Source organism: Rhincodon typus, chromosome 18 (assembly GCF_021869965.1).
Source record: "Rhincodon typus isolate 14 chromosome 18, sRhiTyp1.1, whole genome shotgun sequence".
Lineage (NCBI taxonomy): Eukaryota > Metazoa > Chordata > Chondrichthyes > Orectolobiformes > Rhincodontidae > Rhincodon > Rhincodon typus.
The window spans coordinates 56316920-56327689 of record NC_063349.1 but is presented as its reverse complement, the minus strand read 5'-3'; the positions used below and the strand labels follow the sequence as shown (position 1 = coordinate 56327689).

At 43.1% G+C, this 10770-nt stretch overlaps 1 protein-coding gene across 1 annotated transcript in view; it reads left to right on the top strand.

Moving 5' to 3' along the window:
- si:ch211-244b2.4 (uncharacterized protein LOC541512 homolog) overlaps positions 1–6601 on the top strand; it is a 19127-nt gene extending 12526 nt beyond the window's left edge. Inside the window, exons 4-8 of the mRNA XM_048607468.1 lie at positions 159–330; positions 1785–1932; positions 4511–4655; positions 6346–6489; positions 6575–6601. Of these exons, the coding sequence (XP_048463425.1) occupies positions 159–330; positions 1785–1932; positions 4511–4655; positions 6346–6489; positions 6575–6601 (636 nt within the window). The remainder of the gene's footprint in view (positions 1–158; positions 331–1784; positions 1933–4510; positions 4656–6345; positions 6490–6574) is intronic.
- The last annotated feature ends 4169 nt before the right edge of the window (positions 6602–10770 follow it).

Here is a 10770-nt window from a genome sequence, read left to right as displayed (position 1 = left end):
TTCCCCTCCCCCATTTCTGAAGAAGGGTCTAGGCCCGAAACGTCAGCCTTCCTGCTCCTCTGATGCTGCTTGGCCTGCTGTGTTCATCCAGCTCTACACCTTGTTATCTTGGAATCTTCAGTATGTGTTTTAATGTCAATACTTTGTTTTCCTTACAGCCGTGCAAGTTTTACAACAAAGGTAAATGCAAGAACAGGAACTGTACGTATCTGCATGTTTGCAAATATTACCTCAACGGAAATTGCAGATATGGCGAAAATTGCAGATTGAGCCACAGGATGAGATCTGTCTCTGAATCTTCCTCATCATCAAATGAAGACACACCAAGAAGTGAGTTTGCTTATCAGGCAGACTGTGCGATTGAAAGCATCCATAGCAACGTTTTCTTTTACAAGTATCAGCGTGATCTGAAATCCTTCCAATCCAAACTTCTGTAACTTCCTTGAACCCTCTCAAATCTCCACACTCCCAAATCCTGGCCTCTTTGAGCATTCCATTATGAATCCCTCCACCGATGCTGAACTTGGTCAACAGATTAGACCATAAGACATAGGAGCAGAAATTAGGCCATTCAGCCCATCGAGTCTGCTCCACCATTCAATCATGGCTGATACATTTCTCAAACCCCATTCTCCCGCTTTCTTCCCATAACCCTTGATCCCCTTGACAATCAAGAACGTATCTATCTCCATCTCAGATATACTCAATGACCTGGCCTCCACAGCCTTTACAGCTGAATAAAGGCAACTACAGAGGCATGAGGGAGGAGCTGGGCAGAATTGACTGGGAGAGGAACTTAGCAGGAAAGATAGTGGAACAGCAATGGCAGGAGTTTCTAGAAGGGAGAAGATTAAATATGAGGGTAAGCTAGCCAGTAATATAAAGGAGGACTTTAGATATATAAAGGACTTTAGATATATAAATGACAAAAGAGAGGCAAAAGTGGACATTGGACCACTTGAAAATGACAGTGGAGAGATAGTCGTAGGGAACAAGGAAATGGCTGAGGAACTGAATGTTTGAGTAATCCTCCAAGATATCTACACTCCTTCAATTTTGGCCTCTTGTGCATTAACAATTTTAGTTTTTCCACACACGGTTGTAACAACTTCCATTTCCTAGGCTCCAAGCTGTGCAAAGACTTACCATGACAAGCCCACTATGTCCCAGGAGACAAAGTTTGGAGTGATTTAGTGACAGAAGGGATAATGGGACAAAGCAGAAAGGAGGTTTGGCATGGGACACATGAAGGCGTGGAAGATAACACCTCTATTGCCACCTCCTCCAAGGCCATTGGGCAGCGTCGGAGGAGTGCTGACCTGTCATCTTCACGGATTGGATCAACAGTAGCAAGATCAAGAGGAGGTGTAAATAGCAACAGCAGAGGCATTACCAGCAACTCCTCCAATACCACCCTCCTCCTCCCTCAACACAGTTCTGATCTGAAGTTATTGAAATTGCTGAGTCCAGTAGTTTGTGAATTGGCTCATTGAGAGATAATGTGCCACTGCTCAAGACTCGAGCATCATTAGAATGTGTGAATGGGCATGGTGACACAGAATTAAAATGAGGAGGAAGCTCAGGGTCATCCTTGCAAGCTTAGTGGAGGAATGCCACAACATGATCAGCCAGTCCATGGTGCATCTGTCTCTCCGTCTCTCCATCTGTCTCTCTGTCTCTCCATCTGTCTCTCTCGTTCTCTCTCTCCCTGAGAATTGTGGAACAGTAAAGTGCTTTTGTGATTCTTCTTGTCCTATCTGAAGTGTTACCTTCCAAATCCACAGGAGGCAGAAGGCAGCCAAGCGAGAAACATTACCGATGGCAGATTCAGAATGGCAAAGAATGGAATGATATCAAGCACGACCATGTGATCGAGGCTCAGTACTCGATGCCTGGAACAAAAGGCATGAAACTTTACCACACAAAATACGGGTGAGCTACTGAGAGTCCCATGGATTACCGGGATATAAAGCAGTAGATTATAATTCAGGCAAGGTATCTAACATTGACATCCACAGGTCTCAGAGCTTGGTTGAGGTTTTCTATCTCTGGTGGCTCCATCAGTGACTTCCCCTTCACCATGAAGTCAGGAGTGAGATGTTCCCTGATGGAACAGAATGTTCTCTCACAATGTGAGATCCTTCAGATTCTGAAGCAGTCTATATCAGGCAAGACCTGGACAGCACCCAGGCTGAGGTTAGTAAGTGGCAAGGAACACTCATGCCACACAGAAAAGGATGCAAAACCCTGGTCTACGGAGCTGCAGGTGGAAGTATTAACATGCATTCTATAGATGTGAGGCTGGAAAAGTACAGCACGTCAGACAGCACCTGAGGAGCAGGTAAGTCAAGGTTTTGAGCCAAAACAGCATGGCATAAACTCAACGTGGAATAAAATCTTGTAAGATCTTTGATTCAATGTAATCTGGATGGAGGTTTGCAAATTCTGTTGATACTGACTCTCAGATGTCAGCACTTCTGCTACCCTGCTAATAAAGAGATTAATTACAGTCATTAGCTACAAAACATTACTAACTGTGATGCACCACAAAAGCAAGTGTAGACGATAACATAAGGAGTGGGAGCCTCATACCTATACACTCTACCTTCCAGCATCTGCAGTCCTTCATGTCTCCAAGATATTAAGGTGGATATTGGAGCATTCTGTCATAAAATCAGAGTGATCAATTTCTACATAACCTGGTGAAAATGAAACAGTTCAAGTCCCAAAGTCCCTGAATGTTTTGAGTGTATTTAGAATAACTTTCTGGAATAAAGTATTCCTGAACCACAAGACAACACACCATCATAGATTAAATAATATCAGTGAGGAAGTGAAGGCTGTAAACTCGAAATGTCATCTTTGCTCCTCTGCTGCCTGACGTGCTGTGTTCCTCCAGCTCCACACTGTGTTGACTCTGACTCCAGCATCTGCAGTACTTACTAACTCCTCACAAAGTGGTGTTCAGAGAGGGGAGTTATACCGTCTGAAATACTCCACGGGGGGTCAGCATGGTCTCAATGGGCCAAATGGCATTCTGCTATCCCATAAATGACTGTAAATAATCCTGAATTAGTCAACAATTTAATACTGATACAGTGCCATAATATGATGAAATTTAGTAATGGGTTTGAGAAAGAGAGTGTGAGTGACAAACTCAAATGAGGTTGACCTTAAAGCAATGAGACAGGGGTTGACTGCCATAAACTGGGCTAAACTATGAACTGGTAAAATGATTGGTGAACAATGACTGATCAATCATTCCCAAAGCTAATGGTTTCTATCCCAAGTTACCTCGAGAAGTAGGTGAAAATTTGATAAGTTAATCGGGACTGTCCCAGGCAAGAGTCCTCCTGTTTGCATGATCCACACCTGAGGAAATAGAATTAAATGGAATAAAATGATTTACAAAGTCACTGATGGATCAATAAGAGATATAAAGAAGCAATGAAGGAGATGTTGACAGAATGCAATAAAACACGAGGCAATATAAGGGAACATTTCTTCACGTGAATTGCTGTGATAGGGACTGCATTGTCTGAAAGCAAGAAGATTCATAACTTTCAAAACTAAATTGACTAAAACACAAAGGTAACATTTGCAGGGTAAAGGCCAAAGAGTGGGTCTGGCATTGACTAGATGGCTCTCCCCCGCTGCTGTTTCATTCTATGATTACATGCTGATCCGTATGTGGCACATGACTTTTATTTAATTAGAGAGGACACCACCTCTTTCTCCTCCAAATCCACTCCAGCTGAAACCAGTCAGTGAGCTGTCAGACAACAACTAGGACTATAAGATGCAGGAGCCAATATAGGCCATTCAGCCCATTGCCTCTGCTTCGCCATTAATCAGTTCATGGCTGATCTGATAATCCTCAAGTCCACTTTCCTGCCTTTCCCCCTAATACTGATTAAAACTTTGTCTATCTCAGTCAAGAATAATCTTAACAACGTGGCTGAATGATGGTGGAAGGGAGTCTGTGGGGAGGGAGAAACCCTTCTTGAACAAGGATCTTTCCTACCCCTATGAGAAGCCTGCAAGCAATTTTACCGAGGTTCCATTTTTGCACTACGTGCCCACCGCTGTGTGAATCTTGTGGGGGGTAGGGGTGAAGCCCTTGAGTGCACATTATTTACCCACATTAAGGACCTCAACTGGTGATGGGGCCTTTCCATCACATACAGAGGCTGGGGGGGAGGGGGTAAGATTCTCTCAATGGGTAAGTGCCATGGGAGAGGGCACTACATTCTGCCCACTGTGGTAATTAGCCAATGTACTGTGTGGCATTTACGATCGATGTACAGCTGTACTGCATTGTTAGCTAAAGATTTGTAGGGTCTTCTGGCACAGTGGTAGTGTCACTGCCTCTGAACCAGGAGTCCTAGGTTCAAGTCCCATCTGCTCTAGAGGCATATAGTAACATCCCTGAACAGGTTGATAAAAATAATGTTGCTGTAAGGGTTCTTGATTAGAAAAAAAAATTTTAAAAATGTTCCATATTTTTCAGCATGATCTCAATTGATTTTAATAAAATGAAAGTGCGTGGAAAAGACCTCAAAGTTCGGCGTAAGACTCTCGGTGATTCCCCAGTGAAGGATGAATGGCTGTGGTATTACCATTATAAACACAATTGGAAACTCTTTTCAGACAAGGTAAGAGAACAGGTTTATATCCTACCCAGGATCAAAGCCCTGTTTGTGACCTTGCCCTCATTGACTTCCTTTTAATGCACCCAGTACAATCTCTTCTTCCCAAAGCACCACTGGTTGCATCCTACCCCACTTCAAGTCCTCTCCTCTCTATTACCAACTGTCACCCATTACACAACAGGTTTACTTCAAAGATTGCATTGTTATTTAAATGAATAACTTGCAATTCTGTAGTGCCTTTCATGTCCTCAGGATGTCTGGTTTTGTTCGCTGTTTTAGTGTGGCATTTGCAACAACTAATTTGCACAGAGCAAAGGCCTACAGAGAGCAATATGATAAGGGACCAGGTCATCTTTTCAGAAGGAAGTATTTCATTTAGAGCATTGACCTGCTCTTCAAGTGCTGTGGGATCTTTTACTGCCAACTGACGGGGTACTATAAGCTAGAACTTCATGCAATGCAACACACCTGCAGCCTGACTGGATGAGCACAGCAGGCCAGGCAACATCAAAGGAGCAGGAAAGCTGACATTTCGCGTCTGGACCCTTCTTCATTTTCTGAAGAAGGGTCCAGACCCGAAACGTCAGCTTTCCTGCTCCTCTGCTGTTGCCTGGCCTGCTGTGTTCATCCAGCTCCACACCTTGTTATCTCAGACTCCAGCATCGGCAGTTTCTACTGTCTCTCTTGCAGCCCAACTGGGTGTGTTAACCAAGACTTTGTAGTGGACTGAGTCTTGAACTCCCAGCTTCAGACTCTGAGTTTAAGATACAACAAATTGAGTCAAAAGCTGGCATCATGCATCAATTCCTCTAGAGCCTTTGTCTGAAAACTTTGCCAACCGTTTGTGCTGACACTAGTCTTTGTTGCATCATCCCATTCCATTAATGGTGCAGAGTGGTCGGGACACTTCACTCTAGAATTCCCTTCCAATCTTTCCATCTGCTCTGTCTAACTGCTGCTCAATGGTAGCAGAAAATTAGAGCCAGACTATGTGGGGGGGGCGGAATCAAGAACCATTTGTTCACATCAAAGGTTCACAGAATCCCTACAGTGTGGAACTAGGCCATTCCACCCATCAAGTCCACACTGGCCCACTGAAGACCATCCCACCCAGACCCACTTCCATACCCTATCCCTGTAACCCTGCATTTCTCATGACAAATCCACCTAGCCTGCACATCCCTTGACACTATGGGCAATTTAGCATGGCCAATCCACCTAATCTGCACATCTTTGGACTGTGGGAGGGAACCGGAGCACCCAGCGGAAGCCCACACAGATACAGGAAGAACATGGAAACTCCACACAGACAGTAACCCAAGGGTGGAATACAAACCCGGGTCCCTGGTACTGTGAGGCACCAGTGCCAACCACTGAGCCACCGAGCTGCCCCACGTTGTGGAAATCTAGAATCTGCCCCCTTCACCAAAATAAATTGAATGCTGGGAGTCAGTTAGATCTTTCAGGGCTGGGATCAATTGTCATTTTTTAGCTGAGGGTATCACAGAATATAAACAAATATGAGTAAATGGCATTCAGCTACAAGTCAGCCATTATTCCATGCCAGGACAGGATTAAAGGGCTGAATGGCCTCTTCCTATTCCTTATGTTATCTTCTTTACTTGCTTTTGTGGTGCATCAGAGCTAGTAATGTTTTGTAGCTAATGACTGTAACTAATCTCTTTATTAGCAGGGCAACAGAAGCGCTGACATTGAGAGTCAGTATCAACAGAATTTGCAAAACTCCATCCAGATAACATTGGATCAAAGAACTTACAAAATTTTATTCCGTGGTGAGTTTGTCATGCTCTTTAAAAGTCAGCTTGATGGACGGAAGGTCAGAATTAAATATTAGTAATGCACTTCAGGCCCACAGAAAAATTCATACAGGATTTCCAAATGTTCTTTGATAACGGTTGCAGATACTTCAGGCTTATTGCCATGATTGATGAGAAACAGGAATTGTAAAATTAATGTTTTAAGTACAGGTCAATCACACGTTATTGAGAAATGGTAGCACACTGAAATACCACCATAATCTTACAAAGTGGCTCAAGGCCATTTGGTCCATCTTGTCTGCCCTAACTCTTTTTGTAAGAACAATCCATTTGGGAAGGCAGTAATATAATGGTAATGTCACTGGCTTAGCAACACAGAAACATAGGCTAATGATCTTGGGGGAAAAGGTTTGACTATCACCATGATAGATGGTTTTCAAAATTTGAATTTAGCAAAAATCTGGAATTTTTTAAAAACCTACTCTGGCACCATGTAACCTGCTGACCGTTGGGAAAAACCCATCTGGTTCACTAATGTCCTTTAGGGAAGGAAACTGCCATCCTTACCTGGTCTGGCCTACATGTGACTCCAGACCCGCAGCAATGTGGTTGACTCTTAACTGCCCTCTGGGCGATTGGGGACGCGCAGTAACTGCTGGCCCGGCCAGCGACGCCCCTCATCCTGTGAATGAATAAAAACAAATTTTTGAAAATCCAATTAGTCCCGTTTTTCCATTCTTTTCCTGTAGCCCTTCATTTTTTTTTGTTTTGGAACTGTATTTAAATTCACCTTATCTGCCATAACAGAAACGAAAATGTTCTAAAAAATTTAATTTAGGATTTAAAGTTAAAATGGGATTTAAAATAGGATTTAATTTAGGATTTAGGATTTAAAATTTAATTTAATTTAAAATTCTTTGAGGAAGTGACAAAGTTGATAGATGAGGGAAGGGCCGTGGATGTCATATACATGGACTTCAGTAAGGCGTTTGATAAGGTTCCCCATGGTAGGCTGATGGAGAAAGTGAAGTTGCATGGGGTCCAGGGTGTACTAGCTAGATGGATAGGGAACTGGCTGGGCAACAGGAGACAGAGAATTGTAGTGGAAGTGCGTTTCTCAAAATGGAAAACTGTGACCAGTGGTGTTCCACAGGGATCTGTGTTGGGACCACTGTTGTTTGTGATATACATAAATGATCTGGAGGAAGGTATAGATGGTCTGATCAGCAAGTTTGCAGACAACACTAAGATTGGTGGAGTAGCAGATAGTGAAGGGGACTGTCAGAGAATGCAGCAGAATATAGATAGATTGGAGAGTTGGGCGGAGAAATGGCAGATGGAGTTCAATCCAGGCAAATGCGAGGTGATGCATTTTGGAAGATCCAATTCAAGAGCGAACTATATGGTAAATGGAAAAGCCCTGGGGAAAATTGATGCACAGAGAGATCTGGGTGTTCAGGTCCATTGTACCGTGAAGGTGGCAACGCAGGTTGATAGAGTGGTCAAGAAGGCATACGGCATGCTTTCATTCATCGGACGGGGTATTGAGTACAAGAGTTGGCAGGTCATGTTACAGTTGTATAGGACTTTGGTTCAACCACATTTGGAATACTGCGTACAGTTCTGGTCACCACATTACCAAAAGGATGTGGATGCTTTGGAGAGGGTGCAGAGGAGGTTCACCAGGATGTTGCCTGGTATGGAGGGCGCTAGCTATGAAGAGAGGTTGAGTAGATTAGGATTATTTACATTAGAAAGATGGAGGTTGAGGGGGGAACCTGATTGAGGTCTACAAAATCATGAGAGGTGTAGACAGGGTGGATAGCAAGAAGATTTTTCCCAGAGTGGGGGACTCAATTACTAGGGGTCATGATTTCAAGGTGAGAGGGGAAAAGTTTAAGGGAGGTATGCGTAGAAAGTTCTTTATGCAGAGGGTGGTGGGTGCCTGGAATGCGTTGCCAGCGGAGGTGGTAGAGGCGAGCACGATAACGTCACTTGAGATGTATCTAGACAGATGCATGAATGGGCAGGGAGCAGAGAGATACAGATCCTTGGAAAATAGGCGACAGGTTTAGATAGAGGATCTGGATCGGCGCAGGCTTGGAGGGCCAAAGGGCCTGTTCCTGTGCTGTAATTTTCTTTGTTCTTTGTTCCATCGCCGGAAAGTTCCACAGCCCCATCTCCAACTGGGAGCTCAACCAGTGATAGCCAGTATCCAGGGCTGGCATGAAAACACGACAAGCTCCAGCAAGCCTTTGAAAGATTTAGTAACAGCACAGCTAAAAGCATCCTGTGCTCTTTATATCCGGTCACACACTGTTGACAAACTCATCCAGCAATGCCTGTGAATTCAGAGACTGTAGGAACATGGAACTCGGGTAGAACACCCAGCCCTTTGAGCCTGCTCCGCTATACAATAACCGCATCAATGATCTGATTACAGTTTCATTTTAAGGGTATCAAGGGAAGTGGAGTTGAAGATTATAAATTCAGCCATGATCTCATCGAATAGCAGTGCAGACTCAATGTGCTAAATGGCCTACTTCTGCTCCAACATCTTGTGGTCTATCCCTACTTTCCTGCTGTACTCCATAAACCTTAACTCCATTGTCCATCAAAAACTTAGTTACCCAATCTCCGTAGTTTTCTAGGGAGAGAAACAAAATCTCATCTGTTTTCAAAGGGAAATCATTTGTGACTCTCCAGTCCCATTGATTACTGGCAGGACACGTTTGGATGCTACTTAGGGTCATAGAGTCATACAGCACGGAAACAAACCCTTTAGTCCAACCAGTCCATGCCAAACATAATACTAAATTAAACTAGTCCCACCTGCCTGCTCCAGGCCATATACCTCCAAATCTTTCCAATTCATGTACTTATCCAACTGTCTTTTAAATATTGTAATTGCACTCACATCCACCACTCCCTCAGGAAATTCATTCCACATGCGAACCATTCTCTGTGTAAAAAAATTGCTTCTTATGTCTTTTTTAAATATCTCTCCTCTCACCGTAAAATGTGCCCCCTAGTCTTGAAATCCCCCATCTTAGGGAAATGACAATTATCATCAAGTCTATCTATACCTCTCATTATTTATAAACTTCCATCAGGTCACCTCTCAAACTCATACTCTCCAGTGAGAAAAGCCCCAGCCTATTCAGCCACTCTTTACAACTCAAACCTTCCATACCCAGCAACATCCAGGTAAATCTCTTCTGAACCCTCTCCAACTTCATAATATCCTTCCTATAATTGGACAACCAGACTGGACATAGTATTCCAGAAGAGGCCTCACCAATGTCCTGTACAACCTCAACATGACTTCCCAACACCTATACTCAAAGGACTGAGCAATGAAGGAAAGCGTGCCAAATACCCTTTTAACCATCCTGTCTATATGTGACAGAAACTTTAAAGTATTATGTACCTGCACCCCTAGGTCCCTCTGTTCTACAACACTACCCAAGGCCCTATGATTAATTGTATAAGCCCTACCCTTGTTTGTTATACCAAAATGTAATGCCTCACATTTATCCAGATTGAATTCCATCTGCCAATTTTTAGCCCATTCACCCATTTGATCAAGATCCCTCTGTAATCTTAGAAAACCTTCTTCGCTGTCAAAATGCCACCAATTTTGGTGTCATCTGCAAACTTAGTAAGCATTCCTTCTATATTCTAATCCAAACCATTTATATGAATATGATCAACAAAAGAGGACCCAGATCCGATCCCTGTGGAACAACGTTGGTCACGGGCCCCCAGTCTGAAAAGCAACCCTCCACCATTACTCTCTATCACCTACCGTTAAGCCAATTATGTATCCAATTGGCAAGCTCACCCTGAATACCATATGACCATGTTACTAAGCAGTCTACCATGCGGAACCTTGTCTAAGGATTTATCAAAATCCAAATAAACAATGTCTACTGCTCCGCCAATATCAATCCTTTTGAGCTTTTTGAGGAAAATCTGTGCACCTTCCATTAACAGTCTTGATGAGCCAAAGGGTCTCTTCTGTACTCAATGATTCTAAGATACCATGAACTGACATTTTTTATTTGCTATCACTACTTGTTTTGGTGAGTGTTGGATAGTGTGAATTTTACTGTGTCCAGTCCTTGTTGAAAATTACTATAATACCTTCTGTAGCCAATTTTTTGGTAATTCATTCCAGATCATAACTGCTCGTCTCTCTTTTTTAAATGAAATAAAAAATCATCCTCTGCTTTTCCCCAATTGTCTTAAATAACCTTATTAACACTTCTGCTTCTGTTTTTTTTTGCAGTATGGAAGGTATAAATATGAGGAACCTACTGAAAGCATTAAAACTGCTC